This window comes from Amborella trichopoda, chromosome 8 (assembly GCF_054954075.1).
Source record: "Amborella trichopoda isolate Santa Cruz 75 chromosome 8, AtrichopodaSantaCruz75HAP2 v2.0, whole genome shotgun sequence".
NCBI classification, from domain to species: domain Eukaryota; kingdom Viridiplantae; phylum Streptophyta; class Magnoliopsida; order Amborellales; family Amborellaceae; genus Amborella; species Amborella trichopoda.
In genome coordinates, this window is record NC_142343.1 from 7,001,190 (window position 1) to 7,026,583 (window position 25,394).

Below are 25,394 nucleotides of genomic sequence, written 5' to 3' on the forward strand. Positions count from 1 at the left end.
CAAATAGAGGTATATATTTTGAAAATCCTCAAAAGCAAAACCTAACATGACACATTTTGAAAACATAATATTTTTTTTGTAACATTTATAAAAGTATTTAATGTCATCTAAAAGCTAATATTTTTTTTCTTCAAATGATACATAGATGTGTCATATCTAAAATATCAACTTTTGGATAAATATTTTTGATACTCGGTCCATATCAAACACTGACACACATGTCGATTTTACATAGATGAAGATGATTGAGAAGTATTATAGATGCCAACCAGATGAATCATATATGGTGTTCTAGTGCGCATTTCTAACATGTAATGCAACAAAAGATGCTCAACTCAAACTTGGGGCAAGGTTTGGAGGCTAAGTGGCAATTAAAAAATAAGCGATCTATCTCCGTGTACATTAGATACAATCATTCCTCTTCTCTTCAGTCTATCAATTGTGAATGTTTTCCCCTCATCCAAAAACCAAAGAAAAACTTGAATTTTGATGTAACAACTTTAGTGTTCCACACATCTCCTTGAATAACCTCTGCTACTGAGGCATCTTCGTGAGAAACCTTATGGTAAACTTTATGATGCAATAACTTTAGTGTTCTGTATCCTGTTCACTTATGACACTGGATTTGGTCCATTTTGCCAATAAGCATTCTAGATAATGTTGAAAATGCTGTTTAATAAACAATTTCTTTCTAAACAAAAGAGTAAGATTTGTTTGAGGCTTAATTCTCAATCAACCGCCATATTTTACATCTATGACCTACCTCCTTAGATGATTATCAGCTCATGAAAATCTCCACCACTATTTAGTTTATAAAGCCTTGATTCATAAATCTAAGCTTTTCAAATACCAAGCTCCTATCCTTCTTAGGCAAATGAACTTAACGCATCGATAAGGTCAATTTCTTTTTGTAAAAGTATCGAATGACACTATTTACCTTTAGTATAAGGTGATTACAATTAATCTTGACCATTGGATATGAAATTGGATGGCTGCATTTATTCCATTGCCCAACTACAAGCTTAAAAAAAAAAAATTTCAAACTTTGTGACACACCCAAACTATCAAATTTCACATCGGATGGTTATAAATAATTGCGACCACTTTATATCATAGGTAAATGGTCTCATTGTATACACCCCCTTTTTTTTTTTTTTTTTTTTTTTTTTTTTTTTTTTCGGGAGTAATCCACAATAGCAAATGTTTCATGAGACCCTCCTATCTCCTTATGTGGCTTGGCAACACGTAATATACTGACAATTTTGACAAAGTTGATTCTCGAGGAGTAATTCTACGACCCTAAATGGCAGAAACTTGCTTTAAATCAAGAAAGAAGTTTTATATAAGGGTGAGGACATAAACAATCAAATTAAGGTGCACTTCAAAAATTTAATAGAAAAGGTAGTTTCAATGTTGAAAAAACTTCAAACTCAATCATCTCGACATCAAGATTTATGGACTTGAGAAAGAATAGATTTTATGACTCAAAAATAGTGTATCTTATGATGTATTATTTAAATGGTCAATTTTAAAAATTTTCAAGTGTTCATATATCTGCTCAATCTAAACCACTTTTTAACATTTACAATCTATACTTAGAGATGAAAATAAATTTTTAGGTCATTATAATGATTGATGATTGTGAAATAAAATATTTCGACACTATTTGAAAGTGTACCTTAATTTGATTATTTAAAGCCTCAACTTTATACAAACCACACCCTTAAATAAATCCATTTTGAATTAGAATCTTGCATGGATTGTCCCAATTTATCCCAAGTCATATAACTCCCCATTAGAGGAACCCCTTAAAGTCATACTCTATTGCTATGACTATGCCACTTGCTTTTTGAAAACTGATTTTCACTTGTATTAGCTCTCCAGCCTCGAATCCAAACCTCCCTCACACTAACCTCAATATAGGGCTGTAAATGGGTAAGCCTGGACCCACACAGGTCCAGGTCGGGTCAGTCAATTGGATTTGACTGTCGGATCAGGTAAGGTTGACATATAAAGAATAATTAATTATTATAACATCATGCATAACATGTACAATATTTTTCATTAGAGGTTGGGTTGATCTAGATCTGGACCCAACCTGTCAAGTTTAATTACCCCAAACCCAAGACCTGTCAACCCATTGGGTTGGTAGGTCAATCCCACCCATTTCTCACTCCTAATAGACAAACTTAAAAAATGGGTTAAAAAATGGGATGTGTATTAATGAAGCTAAATTATTTTGTGCTTCTATAGGAGCAAACTAACCAACTACTCCATTGTATAAAAATTAAGTTAAAATATATTTTTAGAACTCCAAGTAGTTGGGAAAAGATTTTAATCATGATGATAGGAACAAGCTACCTATTCATTCCCTAGGAAAAAAACTAAATTAGGTATATTTTTAGGACCCCAAATTTTGGGATGTGTCCTACCTAGATACAAACTCGAAAGCCGAGAAAAGGAAGAAGAAGAGAAGGACACATGCAGGCCTACACATGTAGAAATGCGGGCTTAGCAATAAATATGTTTTTTGTAAATATAATTCGATCTTAATTTTTAGAGAATATATAATCTTTAATATGGAGATTATGAATATGATTTTTTTAAAAACAAAACTAAAAATAATAATTATATTAAAAAAACATTAGGACTGGTAGTTACAGTTACTTTTAGATGGACCACCTATTTACATCCATCTTTAAAATTGATGCTTTATACCTCTGGACCATATATTATAAAAATGTGTCCAGCCCCCATGAAACAATTGTTCAAAAAAGAAACATATTCTATACACCTAAAAAAACAATGTCCCAAAATGAAACGAACAGTCCAATTTTTGGACAGCAAGATCTAAATGTAAAAGAGAAAAAAATCCAATGTATATGTTTTTGAGAATAATCATATGATGATATTTAAATAGATCCCAAAATTTTCAGTTCCAAAACATTTTTCCAGGTAAGTTTTTTTAATCTAAGGAAGCAAATGAACAGCTTCCTCCGATGGGAGAATAGTATATATGCTCATCTTTGAATATTTCTCCGTGTATTTCATTTGCTAGCGTGCAAGAGGGAGATTTCAAAGAAAGAAATAGTTAAAAAGAAAAAGTATATATAAGGTTGCCAACCTTAAAATGTAGAATTAAGGGTGCACCTCAAAAATCTATTCGCAAAAGTTGTTTTAATATTGGAAAACTCTAATTTATCATCTCCACATTGAGATGTATGAATATGAAAAAAAAAAAAAAAAGTTTATTCTCAGAAATAATGTACCTTGTCACAGATTATCTAGACGGTTCATTTTCAAGATTTTCATATGTTTATAGATCTACTTGATTTTAACTATTTTTGGAGTTTTCAGTTAATCCTAATAATATTTTACACCAAAATTACATGTTAGGATAAAATTTAGAGATGCACTTTAATTGGATTGTTTAAGGTTACAACCTTATATAAACCACACCCATAGTTAAATAGTTATCTTTAAATTATGTGGGCAATTATTATGCATGTGGAATTTTTTCGAAGGTCCTTTGTTCTTTGAAGTTAGAACATTTTTAAACATCATGAACGAATTCGCATTTTCACCCTGTAAAAAATGAGCATGTTTACTTTTACTCCCTCGGTCAAAAGACCCATTTGATCGATTTTTCAATTTAAAATTTAGAAATTATTTAAGAATTACTTGATAATTATTCTCAAACAAATTTTTAAGTTGAGTTTTTTAACTCATAGATCTAGCCGTCTAAAAACTAGATGGTTTCATGACATTAGTTTTTTCAAAGTACATTGGAGATGCAATTAAATTTTTTATCAAGATTAATTTAAAAAGTTGAACAGCCAAAAATTTAAAATCCCAAAATTATTTTTTGAGAGAGATTTTATCCCATGGAGTGAAATTAGTAAAAAGATTCTAATTTGGGAGTAGAATATCTTGTGGCCTCAAAATTTGTTTGGCCTGTCCTACGAAGAGGCATAAGTTAAGTCGTTTCGTCTGAATTCCCAAATCTAAAACCAGGGTCTCTCTTGGGTCGGTCACAGTAAACAACCTAGAAAGGGGCATTTTGGTCATTTATCCTTACTTAAATCCCAATACAAAACGTCCTGCTAATGCCATTGACGAGTTTCTCAGGCAAAAGAACCCACTCTCTCCCCTCTTTCTCCCTCTACTGGCCGTGGCGGTGGTGGTTAAGATCCATAGCCATGGCCACCAAATACCTCTTCTATCCCTCTCTAGACCCAAATTTAAGTGACCACCTCTTTTCTCTCTCTATGCACTGATACATTGGAGAGATGAAGTGCAAGTTTCTCTCTGTTCCCGTTCTCGTAGTGTTGCTGTTTATTGGATTTCTTTACTACACCACGGTATTCATTCTCATAGAGGAATGGTTGGGTCTTAACACCTCTCCTGGTCTCTTGAATGCCATCATTTTCTCTGGTTTTGCTGTGGCTTCCATTGCTTGCTATGTGCTTGCAATATTCAAGGATCCTGGCCATGTTCCTGCAACTTATGAGCCTGACATTGAAGATTCCACAACCCCAATTCAGGAAATCAAGCGAAAGGTGTGATTTTTCTGGCCTCTTGATCTGATCATTGTGTTCTCTCTATTTTTCCTTCTTATTGGCAAAATTTTCCTCTTTATTTTTGTGTGTGGGTTTGAATGTTTTCAAAATAGGGAGTTGAATTGGAGTTGAGTTTTGATTTTTGACATGTTTCATATTGTATAGAGTTTGTTGGGCTTGTTTGATGTAACTTCTCAATTTTGTTCTTGGGCTGGCCTGTTTGTTTATGGGCAAGTGGGTTGGCCTGTTTAGTTCTTTGATTTGGGGAAATGTGTGATTCATGGTTGGTATGGCTAGAGGGAAAATTGGAGGATAAAGTAAGTTCATACTCAACGGGCTCGAGAAAAATAGTCTGTCTTTCTCTCTCTCCCTCTCTTTCTCTCTCTCTCTCTCTCCAAAAGCTATTTGTTTTGTACTTTTGTCCTTGTAATTCCTGGATGATTTTATCATCGTCGGCAACATCATATCCTCACGAATAGTGTTAAACATGATCCTGCATCATTTGATTGGCAATATGTTGTTGTTGTTGTTATTATTATTATTATTATTATGGGATTTGATACTGTAAGACTATTCACTTTTGATAAAAGGAGTTTACAATTACTCTTAGCCCTTACATGTGAAATCCTACATATTAAAATGTATCACCTACATATTAAAATGTATCGTAAAATTCTAGAAATTTTAGTTTGGACTTTGTGCCTGACACATCCCCAACCATCCGATTTCATACTTAACTGTCAATAATGATTGTGACGTCCTTGTACTAAAAGTAAATGGTCTTAACGTATACCTTCCTATTACTATTGTTGTTGTTATTTTGGTGGTGATTGGGAATGTTGATATGTATATAAATGTCGATTAGTAAGATATACTATTGAAAGCACTCATAAGACCACTGTTACAAAGTATCCTTTTTGAAAGATTCTGCGGATATTGGTTCCTGGCCCTTTGTTTTATCCTTGTGGAGAGCTTTCTAGACCAACTGTGGTCAAGATTATGTTCTTTTGATTGGAGTTTATTCTCCATTGCCATTTATTGACATTCCATATGTGTCCTGATTTCTTTCTCATTATCTACCTCAAGTTGAGGTGTTAAAGACGGGAATAGATGGATTTCTTTGCAATTTTGTAGATGTGCCAAATTAGTAGGTCAAATAGGAGGTACACTTACTTTGAGTCCTCTTATAGTGCAGTGTTTCTCTAAACTTATGTCTGCAGAGACCTTTGTGCTGTGCTGTTATCTTAAAATGAAGCAGTATGAGAGTAGAAGCATGATATGGTTGAAGAATATCTCTTATTTAGTTATTCCTAAGAAAAATAGGAAATTCACCTAGGTTCCAATACTGTCATGGGCTTGTTCAAGTGAAACAAAGATGGTCCTGTTGCTCAATTGAATGCCTGCCTTGATGTCAGTTTTAGCAGAAATATGGATTTGGAGGGAACAATAAAGCTGACCAATTAAAAAATTCCACAATTTTGCATGCTCATCTCTCTTCTGGTGCAACTAAACAATGCAAATGGATGTTAAATACGCATATTTATGTCAAACTAGATAAGAAACATTTGTGACTGAGTTTCTTCATGAAAAGTTGAGGCTATGCATGTAAACTAAAGAGGTCTATTGAGCATAGAGAACACTGGGGGGCTGGTATTAAATACACTGCATGGTGCCTGATTTGTGCATATTTAGTGATGTTTTGACTCTCTAGTGTGCATGGCTCCTGAAGAGGTCTATTGTGCGTAGAAGACACTGGGGGGCTGGTATTAAAAACACTCTATAGTGCCTGATTTGTGCATATTTAGTGATGTTTAGACTCTCTAGTGTGCATGGCTCCTGAAATGCACATAAAGCATCGTAGTGATTATTATACATGTGGATGCTCAAGTGGCAATTAAAGATAACTTGAGAGATTCAATCAATTTGTGGGTTAGTTATCAATATAAGTTTAAATGAGGATTTATGAGAGCTTAATCACTTTTGCGGTTTGGAGTATCTTATAAACTTGTTGGGAATGTTAGGCTGTACTATATGCGTGCGAATAACTATGAATACAGATTTTAACTGAATTTAAACTTGTAAAATAATCTGAAGATACAAGGCCATTAAACAATTTACAGTTGCATAACTGGTAAGCATGGGGTTTTGATGTATATTACTGTCACTCAATTTGATCTAGCTTTTATGGTTGGGACTTAGCACTTTGGGAACTTCATGCTGGCGCTTGAAATTTTCAAGTGGATGTAGTTTGGAAAATGCAATGTGTGTTCTGTACTAGTACAAACAAGCATCAATCGTGAATGACAGAGACCTATGTCTCTATATTATAATGAGAGAGAGAGAGAGAGAGAGAGAGAGAGAGAGAGATTTATTCTACTCCAAAAACCAAAATAGGTACTGGCATCAGAATGCTTGTTGAAGGTTATGGCCTAGGATTTTGGAAGACTGGAACATTTTGACAGTGCGAATTTAGAAGGTGGTAGTCCATGGCCTTCTTGCTGTTGAGGACCTTGAGGGTTGAGTATGTACGGAAGCAACCTTGTTCTCTTGCCAATACTGATACCGCCCCTTCTAGAACGACAACTGCTCAGACTGGAGAACCAAAATAATGATCAATTGTCCCGTCTGGCCCATGCAACATAAGCAGAGTCTTCCCACTATAGGAAGAAAGGCAACAGATGATTACATATATAAAGGGCATATGTCCTTAAATTCTTTAAGTGATCCATTGTTCTATCTTTACTCATGAATGCCAACTGTAAAGTACCTTTGGAGGTAACATATAAAGAAGATGATGTCGGAAGAAGCAAGCACTTGGTAAACTGCTACTTGAACTTTAAAATTGCCGATAAAAGTCCAGTACTATGCCAAGTCCACGAGTTTAACTTACCACGAAGGAGATGATCTCTTATGTTTTGAAGATCGATGAGCACTTCCATGCAGCTGCTATCATAGACAGCTGCCCCCCTCCTAGAAAGAAGTTCGAGATTATTAGAATTACTTTATAGCTTTGTTTGTGATTGGGAAAACATTTAGAAACGTGGTGGCAAGAGATACTTTATCATATTTATCGACGACTTCCCAAGATCCACATATTTTACCTTGTAAGAAACAAAGATGAAGTATTTGAGAAGTTCAAATTTTATAAAATTGAAGTTGAAAGTCACTTGAGTTTAGTGAAAACGGTGGTGAATATTGTTCTACTGGCTTCACAAAATTTTGTGAAGAAAGTGGAATCATTCATTAAGTAACTGCCTCATACTTGCAGCAACATAATGGTTTAGCCGAAAGGAAAACCCACACATTTGTGGACATGGTTGATTCCTTGCTCCTGCTAATTTGTGGGGAGAAGCTTTGATGTCTGCGTGCTACATTTTGACCAGAATATCATATTCTAAATCAAATTATATCGCGCACATTCATTGGAGGGCATGATAGAGAATTTGATGAACGGCCAAGAAATGTAAACATAATGAGCATGAGAACCCTGAAAGACTAAGATCTAGGAAAAGCAAGAGAGTCAGGAAACCAAGTGATTTTGGACCTAACTTTCCAATTTATCTTTTTTAGGAAGATCTTAAGAACTTCTAAGAAGCCATATCCTTGAATGACACCCCCTTTTGAAGGACGTGGTCAATGATGAGATGAATTCTATATTTAGGAATGATACTTGGAAATTTTGGATTTACCTACTAGTACTAAGCCTTTGGGATGTAAATGGATTCTAAAAAGAAAATAAAGTTAAAGGGTAGTATTGAAAAATTTAAAACGAGGCTGGGTGCTAAGGGTTATAGACGAAAGGGTTATATACCTTCTAGAGATTCACCAAATAGATGTTAAAACTTCTTTTCTCTTTGGTGAACTAGATGAAGCAATTTATGTGGAACAACCGCAAGGATTTGTCTTGGAAGGGCAAGAACACAAGGTATATAAACTAGTTAAATCCCTATATGGTTTGTAGCAAGAATCAAAACAAAATGGCATGAACATTTTGATAGATTGATTTTATCTCATGAATTCACTCCCAATCACTCTTAACAGATATTTATCCACTGGATGGAAAAATGGTGTTGTGGTTATTATTTGCTTGTATGTGGATGTTATGCTCATACCAGTATTAACAGTGTATACAAAGAGGGCACTGAGAAACTTCTATCTTTTGAATATAATATGAAGGATATATGGCAAGCTGATTTGATTCTTAGAATCAAGATAGTGAAGAATCAATATGTTTACTCTTTAACCCAGTCACTATATTGAAAAGATACTCAAAATGTTTAATCACTTTGAGAGTGAACCAACTCGAATCCTGTATGATCTTCATATTAAACGTAAAGAATAACAAACATCTTGTTTGTCATTTGGACTTTGCAAAGGTCCTTGAATGTATTATTTATGCAATGTCGTGCAATGTTATCAAATTGCGAGATGTGAACTCAATGTTGTGAGGATTCGATGCGAGATGCAGTTTTAAGACAGGGTCATCACATGCGATGAGATAGATAAATTTTAAATATTTTAAAAATATAAGAATCTATAGAAAAACACAATTGTGTTATTTATGTGACATTAGAAATTTCTTATCAAATATTTTAATTTAGTACTTCACTCTGATATATTAGATGGTTCAGTTGCTTGATAGCTGCATAGTCTGATATAGAGTAGCAAAGTTTGTGGTCTTACATGTAAAACAAAGTAATCCATTCCATTCCATTCATAAATTTAAATAAATAAAACGCAAATTGCCCAATAGGTATGGCAATTAAGAATTAGCATAACATACCAAGACCAAAAGTACTTCACTATCACGACCAAAACCTCAAAACCAAAGGTAAATATTGATATTTTACATAACTTCCAAACATTAAAGACCATAGGTTCATAACATACAAAATATAAAAAATAATATATTTACTCAAGCTCAATGAGTCAATGTGTCAACTCTCAGGTCTTAATGAGATAATTCATGTGATGATCCATCACATGCATCTTCCCCAGCCGAATCTGAGTTTGACGAGGTGTCATTATCAGTATCATGCCCCTGCTCCGCATACACTTCTTCCTTTTGTCTTGTGCGAGTCAGCCTCCTCCTTCTCCTCGATCTTTGGAACCAATGTCAAGGTCGACCCCAACTCTCTTCCTTTGCTATCTATTTCTAGGCCTTATTCTCTAATGCCTGTAGCTGGCCTGACATCCAGGCAAGTTCCTCACCTTCACACTCTGATTATGGATCTACTATTCACTCAGTTGTGCTGTTGAGTTCATCGAGTACAATAAGGTCCACTTCCATGCGCATCAAGAACCTCTCCCTAAGGTGCTCATTATATTAGACATAGATGAGATCATTATATCAGACCTAGATGAGATCATTCAACTTTTGTTGCTCCAACCTGTTCCTTTTTTGGTATGGAGCTGTGATACAAAGCAAGGATAGAATCAACAAGCAAAAGAGAAAAAATGCTACTTAATAAGTGCCCAATAGATTTCAAATTTTCTACACTAGATTCTAGAAAATTGAAAACTAGGCAAATAAAGATTTACATGCTTAAATGCGCTCCAGTTGTGCTCGCAACCAGAGGATCTGCATGTGAGGCTCTCAACACTCTAATAGCGAGAAGTTGGAGATTTGGTTTCTTGCTCTCATATGATACCCAACACTCGATATAAGTATAATAAAGTAAAGAATAAATAATATAGTTAATAATTTTTTAATGAAATTCAAACTTTAAAGATGCAATTTTTTTTGGTTACCTAGTTGTTTGGTGTTCATGTTTCAAATCTTGTTATCACGTGGCAAGTTCCCAAGTTTAAACTTGAACTTCATCAAATCATGACTTTGGATCTCCTCTTGTATAAGAGGATCAGGGAACAATCTCTCGAGTACATATAATAATCCACCATTTGTTATACGATCAAATTCAATAGAAGGATGCTATAATGAAGCCATGGATTCAAAAAGTACTCAGCTGCGTTGAGCTGCCGATGAAGTTGGGTTAGCCATCTCTATGTACAATCTCAATTATGGGATTGTATATGGTTCCGCCATTTTTGAAGCCATTTCAATCGTATCTTGTTAGAAACATGGCTTTGAGCATATTTCCATGTACTTGGGCAAAACCCAACTTAGACTATTTTTTGCAATCGTATCTTGTTAGAAACATGGCTTTGAGCATTTTGTCCCTGCACTTGGGTAAAACCCAAATAAGACTATTTTTAGGGTCTTAAAATTTTAGGGATGTTTAACACAGTCTAAAGATTGAATATAGATGGTCCAATTTTTGAAGGGTAAAATCTCAGTGTCCTGCTTGAGGGTGGAAATAGGCCATCGGCTAGGGACATTTTTGACATCAACCACCCCCACCCCCCACTAAAAGAAGGGTGAGGCGGGGGGATTTGGGAAGGGTATTTGGGGGCACTTTAGCCCCCCACAACCCTCTATGTGTTTTAGAGAGTGAAGAACTCTCAAAAGTCCAAGATTTTTATATTTCTATCATATTGAAAAAATTTAAACATTTTTTAGTTCTTGTGAAATCGAAAGATATACTTCCACTGGTACTTTTTGGACCTTGGAGTAGTTGCATAAGAGGACTTTGGGCAACCAAAGATCAGCCGTTTGGATATATAGATGTAATTTTGAGAAGTGCATTACAGTATTTGAATTAGGGATTGACATTTTTTTGTATAATGTGTTATGACGTGAAATTCTTTTCTTTTTTTGTTTTTCTTTTGCGATATTTCTATATGTTTGTAGTTGAAATATTTTGTGAATATTTACTGGTTTGAGCATATATCGAATTCATTTTGAAAATCGTAGTGCATTGCAATGTTTGACTTAGGGTTTGGTGTTTTTTTTTTTGTAATGTGTTATGATTTGTCATTCTTTTTTTTTTGTTTTTCTTTTTCCAAATGCCTCCTTTTAAAAAAAAAATTGAATGTAATGAATGATAATGTCTGTGATTCTTTATTTTATTTTATTTTTATTTTTATTTTCAAGGGGTTTTGGGCCCTAAAACTGCCCTAGGAACTCCCTAGGGACCCTAAACCCCTGTCTTAAGAACTTCTTGGGGGCCTAAACCCATTTGCAGTGCCTAGGCCTGCCCTTGTTCTTGTTGCCTAGGTGGCTGACTCTGAGTTTACAATGCATCATATATTTGAATTTTTGCCAACAACTCTTTTTGTTTCGTTGTTTTATCTTTTTTCTCTCTCTGTTTTTTTTTGGCTATCAAACTATGTCCTAGCCTTGTTTCTAATCTCAGTCGTTGCTTATGGGTTTGCACTCACATACGTGGTAATTCCAGCAAGTTGCTGTTGCCAGAAAATACCCCTCGAATCTGCTTTCTCACATAACATGCAAAAAACATTTTTGAGATCCTTTGGGTTATTGAGTCTCGAATATTTCCATGGCAGATCGTTGTTACTTGAAGAAGACATTGTTCCAGAAGGAGGTGGTAGGAAATGAAATTTATAAAAAACAATTGATCTTAGGTTCCGAAATTTTGATGCCATGCCCGAACTCAAAAGGAAAAACGATTTCTAGGTTTAATCCTCTCGGCTTTGACTCCCTTTCATGCTCGGTGAATCTTCAACCTGAAACCTTTATAATGATGCCCATGCCCAAAACAATATCAAACAATTGCCTAATTTTTTCAAATAGTTTAGAAACACCTTTTTTTTTTTTTGGAGTTTTAATCCCCTTAGAACCATGGAAATATGGTTCTAAGTATGTTGAGGGGTTATATACCCTTCGAAAACCCTCTCTCTCTTTTTGGCAGGGGGTTGTGAATTACTTTTTTTTTCCCTTGCTCGTGGGCCAAGTTTCCGCCCAGGTGCAAGAGCAACAATGCGGGTGCGTCGCTTCCAATGTAATGCCCCGCATATGCGGGTGCATCATGAATTCCCACCTATGCGCTTGGGGGAAGGGGAGTTTGTATCATGCATTACCGCCCATGCGGTGGTTTTGATACGCTTTGGGCCACATAATGCATTATGTGGCTGCCATTGATGACAATGATGTGCATGAGACCAGATATTGCCTATGCTATCAGAAAGATAATTAGTTCCCAGCAACCAACGTCAAGACCATTGGAATGTTATGAGATATCTTAAATGAACTATGGATTATGGCCTGCATAATTAGGTATCTGATGTAGCAAATTGGATATCAGATTCTTATGGATCCATTTCTACTAGCTGATGGATCTTACTCTATGGTGGAGGTGCTGTTGCATCGGTTTCAAGAGCAAAACTTTTATCTCCTGATCCACAATGGAGTAAGAGTTAACAGCCGTGGAAGCCATTAGTTGAGGGACAAAGTGACTAAGAAACTTTTTGGTAGATGTGCCTCTTTTTCAAGGGCCCAGGCCTATAATCTCATTAAACTGTGGTTGTGAAGCCAAGGTTCAAAGGGTTAACGAGGCACTTAGGTGATGTTTGATATACGGATACCACGATATTATTCAATAGAAATTTTTAATTTTTTTGCCCCTTCCTTGGCTATGTTGTAGGTGTTTCTTGCGATGAGTAGGAAGGTTGAGCTATACCGTTGATGAGCCTGTTGCTTAGATGATATAAAGCCTAGGCTGGAGTGTTGCTCTTCAATGCATCCACCATGGACACATCTGTATGAGTGTTGAAGTGGAGTCCGCTTCCTCTAGGGGATTGGGCACTCTCATTGTCTAGAGTGCTTGTGAAAACCAAGAATGATTTAGGGCTTCTAATGCACAAGCCTTTAGAAACCACATCTTTCTGAAAGACAAGGTATGGTATGTGGGAGATTTATCAATAATGGACAAAATTCAAGGTTTGTCCATTCACTATCCTGGTAAGTGTTATGCATAATATTTTGTGGAACTTTTAAGTCTGTAGGTTACTTTCACTTATGTATTATCTTGCCTAATTTAAAGACTTAATTTTAGAACTTGAGTTATGAACAAGTGGCCTAATTTAAAGACTTAATTGTAGAACTTAAGTTATGAACATCTTGTATTAAATATTTGTTTTGGACTATAATAGCAATTGGGTTCATTATAGTCATGAGACCATAATCCAATATATGGTCATGATACCATAATTAGATGGACCTCACTATTCATATATGGTCCTTGTCTCAGTCGTTTTTAACATGCTATATGTTACACCTTGTATGTATGCCACTTGCATTTTACTGCCATGTGATGTGTTTGATGGGGTATCATATTTGATGATCATTTGATCAATGATGATGTGCAACACCCCCCTCCCCCCTCTCTTCCATACATATACGTACATACATATATGCATACATACGTACATATACCCTCTCATCTTTCTTGTTAAATTAATGCTTCTCTCTAATATCGTCTATATACATACATACATACATACATATACCCTCTCATCTTTCTTGTTCAATTAATGCCTCTCTTTCTAATATTGTCTAATATTGATAATAAATTTATGGGAAAATATCTCCGTACCCCCTATTTTTGGCTTCCATTTCTCAAGAGACCCAAGAATTTAAACTATTTCTTGCGGCATAAAGTCTCTATCTTTTCTATCTTCCTACCCCTCCCCCCTTTGACCATACATTATTGACCTAAACATTTTGTAAAATGACTCTATCGCTCTCTCAAAACTCCTATCTCTTTCCTCTTTCGCTCTCTCTCCCTGAAAACTCTGCATCTATTTCTTTGCCCCAAAAAATGGAAAGAGTTTCAAAAGAACAAAGATTAACAGTCAAAAAACTCAAACTCAGTTGAGACCTCCTCAGAGAGAACTTTATTGAAAAAAATTATTTTTATTGAAGTGAATCCAAAAACCCAAATCCAGCTAAAACTGAGTTAATACGAAATATAACTGAAAATCAACAACTTTCAACTTAGGAATCCAGCTAAAACTGAGTAACTACGAAATATAACTGAAAATCAACAACTTTAAACCTAGGAATCAGGAAACACAAGGAGAAATACAAGAGAGACTGAGGGAACCCCAGCATGTCAAGACCCACCTCAAGAACACCCCCAAAACCTATTGTTTTCAAGCATCCATTTGGTGATTTCGGGTCCTCAAACCCATTCGTTTCAGACTCTGAGTCTGATTCCAAACCACCAAGAACCTCCTCTGCACCTGTTCTTGACAAATTCTCTAACAACCCATTTGATGATGATGCTCATTTCAAAGGTCGTGGATCTTCATCCTCTAATTCTAAGACCTCTTCTCTCTCCAGAAACCCTTTCAGTAATGGAGAAGAAGACCATGAAACCCCTTCCATGCCCAAAAACTCAAACCATAGAACCCCAAAGTCTGATGAGAGTTCTTATAGAATTAGGGATGGGAAATTTGTTTCTCATGTGAAAGATAAGGCCTTATCAGTTGGGGAATCAGCCATGAAAACCGCAGAAAAATTGAAGTAGTGTTTTACAGGCTCAAAAAATTGAAAGAGAGGATGAGAGAGGTGAGAGACAGAATTTTCAGAGAGAGAGAGGAGAGAGATACGAAGTTTTGAGAGAGATAGAGATGGTTTGAGAGAGATAGAGATGGAGTTATTTTACAAGGTTTGAGAGATATAGAGATGGAGTCATTTTACAAAATGATTAAGTCAATAATGTATGGTCAAAGGGGTCTAGGGGGTAGAAAGATAGAAAAGATAGAGATTTTATGCCGCCAGAAATAGTTTAAATTCTTGGGTCTCTTGAGAAATGGAAGCCAAAAATAGGGGGTACGGAGATATTTTCCCTAAATTTATCTTTTGATGAGATTATTCTCTTTCCTTTACACTAATCACATCAACTTCATGTGATGCCTCGTGCATCTATGCCTCGTGTATATCCATCATTTACACTACTATTTTTCTTATTTTTTTAAATTTTCTGATTTTCCTATATTTTCTAGATATTTTCATATTTCTCATTTTTTTTTTCAATTGGATCAAAGAGTGTTTATTAGTCTAATATCTGGAACTTGTTCCTTTGAGAGAATCGAACTGAAGAGAGTTCATTTCTGCACTTTGTGGACTAAATCAATGAGGATATATTTCAGTTCTCAAGATTGTGTGAAACTTTTATCTGAAAGTACGAAATTTTCAGGCCAAAACTAGCTTCGGCCTTGAGGAGGACTATGCCAAATTGGTTCTAGAGAAACCCGAAAACTAACAATTCCAGGATGCATCTAATACCATTGTATCTTTCATAAAATTACGAATTAGGGGTTCAGTTTGAGTTAGTCAGCATTTCAAACACATTGGGTAGGAAACCCATTTACACGGGGATTGATAGTGGCAATTATTTGTTCTATGATACGGAGGGATTTCTTGGTATAATAATGGCTAATCCAAACAGTGGAACCTTAGTCAAATGCAGTTGTTTAGACTTAGCTAAGGATAAGTTGTTGTTATAGAACTACTTATGCACCGCATGTTTTAGGCTGATGATTCATTGTGGCATATCATCATTTCAAAAGGGGAAATATCCTAGGTGGGAGACATTGCAGTTGTTTAGACTTAGCTAAGGATAAATTGTTGTTATAGAACTACTTATGCACCGCATGTTTTAGGCTGATGATTCATTGTGGCATATCATCATTTCAAAAGGGGAAATATCCTAGGTGGGGGACGTGTCTTTTGTACAACATTGTAAGGACACAAATGAAAATGTGTTAAACATATGCAAGGCTTTTCTTACTCCCATGTTTGAGAGGTTCCCTGCTTGGCATCACCTATCTAGATATTTCTGTTGCGAGTATTAGTGTTCGATGTGTTTTGTATCACCTAAATATGCCCTAATATCACCTAAATGTATCTCAAAGGTTGAAGACATGAACACCAAGCTTGCCTTAGCTAAGCCGTAAAAAACAAAAAATAAAAATAAAAAAATAACACGACATATGATGCTACAAGTGTCATAGTAGACTCATTCGACGAAATGTCATAATTGACATATGGCCTGCCTACATTCAACATTACTAGTCGAAGGGTCTCAATAGTTCCAATGTACTTTTCAATCAACGGGTAAATACAATATCTATCCATTCCATGCAGTTAATACTCAGGAACTGCATACAAAATGGTCAATGATAATGCCTATTAGGATCAGTCTTTTGCACACCCCGTGCTTATATAAGCTAGTGTTGAGACTTCTGAATGACAATGTAAGGTTTGCTGGCCCGTCTGGCCCAGTCATGGTAGGCCTGAAATAGTTTCGGGCCTGGCCAACTGTCTTGGAAGTTTATTAAATTATATTTTGCCGCTGCCTCACCTGAACTTTTGTGGTCTAGACAGGGCCTGGGCCTGGGCCTCATACTAATGATTCGGGCCCGGCACAGGTCTGGCCCAAAAGTATATTTTGGGTCTAAGGGGGACCCGGGCCATGCCTAGGCTGCCTGAACCTGATGCATTGCTTGCCCTAATTCTAGGTTTTAAAATTTCCTATGCTTCGGGGCTTAACTGCAAAGAGATTTTGGGATAAAAATGGGATAATTTTAGAAGTTCAATGGGAGATGTATTACATTTTTTCAGGAATTAAGTTTATGCTGATCTTTATGAAACAAATCTTTGTTGTTGGAAACTGATCTTGGCTTTGATATATCATGGATCTAATAAGATCTTGCCCTCTCTCTTTCTCAAACTATACTTGATCAATTAATGAAACATATTTTGAAATATTTTGTTACTTATCAACATAATGTAATTAATAGTTCATGATAATTGTGAAAGAATAAGTATTTGTAATCGAGATTTTTGGGTTGAGAGGTTGGGGTTTGCAGCAGTTCCTTTGCTTATCAACACTTGCTTGAGTTAGGGGCTTTGGAGGCCAATCTGTGGAGCTCTGGAGCTGGAAATAGGGTGGTTTCTGGTTTGACTTTTTGACACTTTTGGAGACACGACGGGCAAAGGAATTCGCAAGCTTGGATTAACAATTTGGGAGAGTCTCATATAATAGTTGCTATCTGAAATCAATAGATGGGGGGACCAATCAGATAATAATTATAATAAAATAGCTTTACTTTGGTGCTTTGTGGTGTAGAACGGAGGAATAACATTCAGTTGTAAAAAGCAGCAGCTATGGAGGTTTAGGACGGTTAATAAAAAGGTGAAATGAGGCTCCGAAAGGGTACTATATGGTCAGGACCACTTAGATATGCAACAAGGGTGATATATGTATTGTTGAAGCTCATTTGTATTTTTCTGCAGGACAGTGCAGTTATCCCTTAGCTGACACAGGTTTTAAGCACAACTGCAAAATAAGAGCCGATATTTTTTATCATAATGAATTAGGGTCAGCCCAAAACCTAGTGAACCAAAAACCGCACTTCCTGCATTATTCCTATTAATGACAAAGCTTGCAGATGGTTTTGTGGGAATCCAATATGGGTTGCCCTAAGGGCTCCGGTGTGCTTTTGTGATATTTTGGGCCTTCATTTTTGGCCTTCGAGTGGCTTGGCTCTGGTGAATTGCCAAATATTCGCCCATGAGTTTGTTGTTTTTTTCATAATGTTCAATGCCCAAATGAGAGTATCGATACTTTACGGTTACTATTTGAGTTACAGACATTTGTTAGGTTATATATTTGTGAGTCTAATTTATTATGCTGGCAAACTATTTATTTTGGAGAAAGGTTGTATAAGGTGTCAACCTTATACTATAGATGTAAGGTGCACCTCAAAAAACTTACGAGATGATGTTGTTCCAACATCGAGCAACCCTCTAATTTTTCATCTTGACCTCAAGATTATGGATGTGAAAAAGAAAAAAAGAAAATTTCAAATCCTAGAAATAGTGCATTTTGTGATACATAATCTGGACCTTCCATTTTCAAGATTTTCAATTATTCATAGATCTGCCCAATTTTTAATACTATTTTTTACAGCTTTAAACTTCACAATTAGGGACAAAAATAGATTTTGGGCCGTCAAAAGGATTTTCGGCCATAGTTACGAGAACCTTGGGGTTAAGGCCGTGGTCCCACCTTAGGAACTTGATCATGCGATTCCTCTTAGGAATCTTAGAGGGAACTGGGTTTAGAGAAATAGGAATCTCGCTCCCAATAAAATGGGATCTCGGCACACATGCTTGTAGGATCCCTCCAAGGAAATGAGCTATGATATTAGTTGAATTACTGGTTCTTTCCTTGTCCTTGTTATTACAGATGTATTTCTTTAGAATATGTTAAGCTCAGGTGCATATCAAATTGTGGCATACTAGAATTGTGTTATTGAAAACATACAATTTAATATGATAGTAATCCAATTTATGATATCATTAAATTGTGTTGTAGTAAATTGGAGTACGGCATTGGTAATAAGCTAAGGTGTATGATAATGGATCTTGTAGACATTGGGTCGATCTTAATTTTATCGTATGCTTGTAAATGATCTCGTTTTATATGTAGTGATCTCGTTTTATATGTAGTGGAGCTTACTTCCCTCCAAATCAAGACCTCGATCCTAGTGACATGAGATCTCGCTTCTAGGTATCCTAGGATCTAGTTTCTTAACTTGTTGAATGTATAGAAATATGGACGTTGATTCTAACCCTAGGGAGTCCGGCACCTTCCTTCAACAAGTATGTTTTTGACACTAAAACGACATCTTCGGCACCATTAGAAGGTTCATCTTACTTGGATTGTTTAAGGCGTCAATCTTATACAAACGTTTTATATGTAGTGGAGCTTACTTTCCTCCAAATCAAGACCTCGATCCTAGTGACATGAGATCTCGCTTCTAGGTATCCTAGGATCTAGTTTCTTAACTTGTTGAATGTATAGAAATATGGACGCTGATTCTAACCCTAGGGAGTCCGGCACCTTCCTTCAACAAGTATGTTTTTGACACTAAAACGACATCTTCGGCACCATTAGAAGGTTCATCTTACTTGGATTGTTTAAGGCGTCAATCTTATACAAACCGCACCCATAAAGTTTTTGAATACCACAGCTATTAATTACTCAAATGGGTGGATCAGCCAATAGGGCCAACATGCACGTGCACATCTAATTTTCTTTTTTTGTTTTGTTTGGGGGGTGGGGACGGTGGGTTGGGGGGGACGTTTTTCCCAAGTTATCAATGATCCTTGCGGTGCGTATCATCTTCCCCCATCAAGCTTATGGATTGATGATTGATTGGACCAAAACTCTGTAATAACTGATATTTTAGGAAAATTCATCTTGTATGACACTTAGGGCTTCAAGATTGTACACTAGTTTCTCAATGAACATGTTGGTTTAGCTCTTCAGCATGAAATCAGCTCAGTAGATTACCTACCACTGGAAAAGCCTACTAATCAAGAGATTCGAAGAAGTAACATCAGCATTGCAAGATCATAATGAGCCTAGGATGCTTGAAATAAGTGACACTATTGCCAACTGTGGTAAAATAATCTTGTAATTCAAATGAGAATCAATGATGGCTGCACTACTTGTGGCATGAAGGAATTTGCTTGTCTTAATTACAATAGATGTGCTTGAGAAAATACTTGAAGCATTTCTGAAAGTACTGTATTCCATGCCTTTGCAATGCTCTTATTTTGAAGGATTTTGTCTTGAGTTACAAAAAATGATGAGATTCTCTTTTCAGTTGTCAAAGATGTTATTTATCACTTCTATTTTTTGGTCTTCAGGTCTGGTAAGACAACTAATTAATGGCTTATGCTTTGTTTGATTTAGTTTAATCTGTTATAATCATGAATTGGGCAAGGCAATTCTCCGTTGTCTCACCAAGCCTCATACTTTTAATTACATAGCAAAAAAGTCTCTGAGAATCTGAATTCATTGAAAATTGTAGGCAATGCATGGAGTCAATGAGACTATAGGCTGTATGTTCCAATACATCTACTTCCCACCTGCATAATTTTTGTGTAGACCATGAATCTATGATATTGACTTGAAGCCCTAGGTCACTGGCTGAAGTTACTTCAGACTGGGAATAATATGTAGTGGTGGTGTTTTTAGGGTACTTAACCTTCTTTTATTAGATAGCGTGTTAGATTTTTTATGTGGGAAATTGGCATGTACATAAATGGCATGTCCTACCTGTGCACCATTAGGTGTGAAGCTGCATAGAGTAATTTGATATATTGTGGTGGTAATATCAGTCTTCGGGCTTCAGATAAATGGGATGAAATTGTTTTGTCACCAAAGGATGGATTAAAAATTTGACATATCCTTGGTCAAGTTTTAGGTGAACTCCACATTATTGATAATATTTTCTATTATTTTGAGAAAAATATAAAATACTTTCAGTGTGCAGTTATTCGAGGTGTATACCTCCAATTTAAAGGATCTAAGGTGATCTGAGTCACATGAGGGTCATGGGACCTGCATTTGAGTTTTATAGAAGTATTTGAGGTATAAGCATGGGTACTTTGATCAAATTTGTTGCTGTTATTTGTGGACTGGATTCAACTGCGTGTCTTTTAGAATTGATCTTCTTTGAACTACAGGTGGATTATTGTATCACATATCTCTTAGTCTTTCGTATGCTTAGGGATTGAGTTTGAATACTTATTTTGGCAGGTACAAATAGTTATTCTGGAAGTTCTTGTGTGTGACTGGATTAAATAGAGCAGGATGCTTTTTGTGGAAAATAAATGTATGACAGCAACTGGGGTCAAAGTACTTATTATGGAGTTAAATCTAAAGTTTTGAGGTCCTAAGGATGCAAGTAATTGGTCATTGGAGGTTCAAAGAACGATCCATAAAGATAGAATGAAGGGGAAAACCTGAAAAGGAGAAAGAATAGAACTCATTGTCATAGATTAAGATGATGAAGGACGCGTTCCAGCCTGTAAAGATTGAGTCTCTCAGGGATAAGATTACATGATGGACTCTTGTGTAATTGAAACCTGGTGAGAAATCTCAATTGACTTTGTATTAGCTGTAAGGGTAAATAAGCTCAGGCTTATTTAGTGTGGAGGGAGTTTCTGTTGTAGGATAACTAACACCAAGAGTGCAGACAACCAAGACCCTCTATATCCAATAGTTGGCCAAATCAAGTTGCTATGAATAGTTAGAAGGGGGTTATGAATGTTTTGATTTGGCCTCAACCCAGGTAGTTGTAATTGACTTGCGGATTCAAGAGAAACGCCACATTTCTACATTTGGACATACCCTTTTTCTTCTTTTAATATGTGTAAGGACTCATTCAAAGAACAATTGAAACTAATGGCATACCGGACAGAATAGAAAAAAGAAAACAAAATAGGTTTTGAAATGTGGAGGAAACGTCTCTTGTAGGATAACTAACACCCACACCCAAACTCGCCAAGATGCTGGAATTGTTCTCCTTTCTTGGACACCTTTGAGAAGTCTTTTCTAAAGTTTCCTTTAATTGGTACAGTTAGTGGCACATCTGATCATTTTCGAGAAATCATCCTCTGCTAAAAGGGGGCTAAAAAAGGAATCATGCATTGATTCTAATCTCATTAGTTATTGAACTTCTGCTTCCAAAGAACCATATACTCCCGAGGCCTCACATCCCATCCTATTGTTATCTTAAATAGGCCAAGAATGCTGGAACAGGATTGCTAAACAGGCCACCTGCTACCATAAAAGTTAGCCTCACTACCTCCATTTATGGCAGGCTTGTTTCAGGATGAAGTCTCTCCAAAACCAATCGTTCTCCAATTCCTTACCAGTCCACTGCTGCGCCAACTTCCTTCTTTGCTGGTGAAATCCTTGATTTTGCTTTCAAAGAATCCACCTATTGACCAAAATGGTTTGGCAACATTATGATTCCTCCAAATGCCTAGGAATTCGCTGATATACTTAGATTTTTATAGGGATGCAATGCAATCTCTGGATGGCTAGAGAATTGAAGGCCAATGTAACAATAGTGTCTGTGGACTGTTTATGACCCCCAATTTGCTCCATAGGAACTCAACATAAAACAAACTTCAAAATACAAACTGAAGATGTTTCTAAAGGGTGTAGCTTGAAGGCTGAGGGTACTGTTCCTCAAGTAAGGAGAAGCGAAAGAATGTAGGGTTGAAGCGTTCATTTCTGGTCCAGCTAGAATATCTAAGGGACTTTAATGTTGCCCAGACTCCTTAATCACTTAATGTATGATGTCACCCAGCTGATGTCATGCAAGTCAAGCCAAATCCATAACCATGGGGACCAAGAGTTTACATGGGCCCTACCTCATTGGATCAAATTGGCCTTATGGTCTACCTTTTGAATGAATTCACTGTCACTCCTGATACCTGTGAAACCAATATAATAAAGAACAATGAGCGATTGCTTTCTTAATATTTAACTAGACCTTCATTAGAGTTCTGACTAATACATGCTTTGGTTTTTATTCCTTTCCTTTAAGCCATATATATATCGCCCTTATTTCCTGAGGTGCACTTTTTGTAAAACTCATAGAACTAAATCTTGTAGACAGTTTGCATGGCACATTTTTGCCTCTTAAATCCATTTTATTGTGAACCTCATCTTGACCAATCAGGGATAGCTCCTTAACAATTTTCTTTCCAATCCCAATATTACGTCTGGCATTTTGGCTGCAGGGTGGTGACTTGAGATATTGTCAGAAATGTTCTCGTTACAAGCCACCCCGTGCACATCACTGCCGTGTTTGTAGAAGGTGTGTGTTGAGAATGGTATGTGAGAGCCACTGTGCTTTTGCCTCAGGCTGTTAACTTTCTTCTCTGAAGGCCTCTAACAAGTTTTATTGCCATGATCATATACTCATGCAGGACCACCATTGTGTGTGGATAAATAACTGTGTCGGTCATGCAAATTACAAGGTCTTCTTTGTATTTGTGATGTATGCTGTGATGGCATGCATCCATTCCCTGGTATAGATACTTCCTTTGATTCCTTGATGGAAACTTTTATTCCTTGATGGGTTTGTTCCAATGAGGAATATAGCGTATATTATCTTCAAGATTATGATCGTGTTTCAGGTTATATTGGTCTGCAATGCAGTCCATGATTTTCACAAGGATCGGGAGGAGAATGGAGGTTCCTTCAGGACTTCATATGTAAATAGTTCCTTCCCTCCCTGGTCTTTTGAAGATCCATTGACGTGAAACTGCAGCATATGTTTTTACCTGTGTATCTTTTTTCAGATAATCTGTGGAACCATACTGGTTCCCTTAAGCCTGGCATTGAGCATTCTATTGGGCTGGCATGTATACCTCATTTCACATAACAAGACAACTATTGAGGTAATTATATTATTTTGAAGAACTGTGGAGAGCTCTTAGTGTGTCTGCTTCATTGGAAGATTAAGTATAGGAAGTTTGTTCTGTCTTTTTCTTGCAGTACCACGAGGGGGTGAGAGCAATGTGGCTGGCACAGAAAGTGGGAAATATTTATCAGCATCCATATGATCTTGGGGTTTATGAGAACCTTGTGTCTGTAAGTATTCTTCCCTTTTCTAAGTTTAGGTATATGCACACGTGCATGTTTGTGTGTGTGTGCACCTGCAAGCATGTGCATGTGTCTGTATTATGGGCCTTTAAGCTTTCTTGTCCAAATAAGAAAGCATGGTCTTGATAAGCTGAATCGGAACATGGACACAGCATGGTCTTGATAAGCTGAATCGGAACATGGACACAGCTGATTTACTTCTTGTCTGAGATTCAAACTGGCTTGAGTCCAAATGGTTGGTTTCTTTTTCGAAATATTATTTTAGCTGTGTCCCAACTCCTTTTTGTGGTGTGCCTGCATGTAAGTTATATGCCCAACCTTCTTTTGTGATGAACCATGACTGATTATGATTAGAAAAGAAGAATACATTTATTAAGGTGTTGTCAATCCTTAATGATAAAAATAGTTGTGAAGACCTTTTGTTGGTTTCATCTACAGGTACTAGGCCCAAACATTTTTAGTTGGGTGTGCCCAACTTCACATCATATTGGTTCCGGTCTCCGCTTTCGTACTTCTTATGACAGTAATTCATCCCAAGCACAGAGCTGAAAACAGGTGTACGTTATGTTTGATCACACGTGTGGTTCTCTTTTTATGAAGGAACACTAGGCAAGGGGCCTTTAATTCATTCACGCATGGTTTTTGATCATTCACACATGGTTTTTTAACATGGGGGGAATACTAGAAGTTCCACTGTTGCCTTGGACTTGGAAAATTGAGAGGTTCAACGTTGCATCTATCATTAACTTATTGATGCGGGAAGAGAGCCATGGATTTGATGTAAGATGGGTGTATAGGGGCAAGTATATTAAATGTTTGGGGAGAAACACTTTTCCCGAACTTCGTGCATGAGAAAAGATATGAAAAATCTGTTGTTGTAACAGATTCTAGATGTGTGATATTCACGTCTTCATGTGTTCTATAAATGTATATGTACGCATGCATTATTTATGATTGTATACATGCAAATTTAGCAGTGCATTTGGAGGAAAATTGTGTACTATAAGGTTCTGGCTGAGAGCAGTCAATTTACATCATTTTTTAGGCTCTTGAACCAGGCTTTTCCCCACTTATCTTGGAGTTCGAGAGGATGGAAATGCAGTAGAGCATCTAAGCTGGATTGTAAAAAAAGCCCGGGCTTAATTGGTTAGCGCTTGACAAATTGCAAGGCTACATCCTAAGCTCAATTCCTACTGGGTATAGGGGTCCTCTCCCCACTGACTCACCCAAAATTTTTTTTTTTTGGACTTCTTCTTTTCACGGTTTTAATATTTGAGATCAAGGGAGTCGGAATGCAGGCTTTTGTGAAAGGATGGTTTTTCGGTTGGGCCGCACAGGACTTTGTGAGGGTGGGTCCCTATACTTTTCCTACTTAAAGTTTGCACTTACCATGGTGAATCTTGGAGATCAAGAGACTCATGCAAGTTTTGGCAAAATAATGGTTTTTTTAGTGGCGCCGTGCAGGATTTGGTGAGTCCGGGCCTGT

General features: G+C 36.5%; 1 protein-coding gene across 5 annotated transcripts; it reads left to right on the forward strand.

The window, feature by feature from the left end:
* Window positions 1-4,194: 4,194 nt before the first annotated feature.
* LOC18436188 (DHHC-type zinc finger family protein) lies at window positions 4,195-24,901 on the forward strand. Of its 5 annotated transcripts, none has more exons than XM_006846210.4 (7): window positions 4,195-4,559; window positions 23,041-23,133; window positions 23,230-23,331; window positions 23,440-23,517; window positions 23,605-23,703; window positions 23,801-23,896; window positions 24,347-24,901. In XM_006846210.4, exons 1-7 carry the CDS (start codon window positions 4,290-4,292, stop codon window positions 24,455-24,457), a joined length of 849 nt encoding a protein of 282 aa, XP_006846273.1. In that variant the 5' UTR covers window positions 4,195-4,289; the 3' UTR covers window positions 24,458-24,901. The 5 variants fall into 5 exon arrangements, with proteins under 5 accessions (XP_006846273.1, XP_020524008.1, XP_088701800.1 ...); XM_088845677.1 differs by lacking the exon at window positions 4,195-4,559 and adding an exon at window positions 13,064-13,380; XM_020668349.2 differs by lacking the exon at window positions 23,440-23,517.
* Window positions 24,902-25,394: the final 493 nt, after the last annotated feature.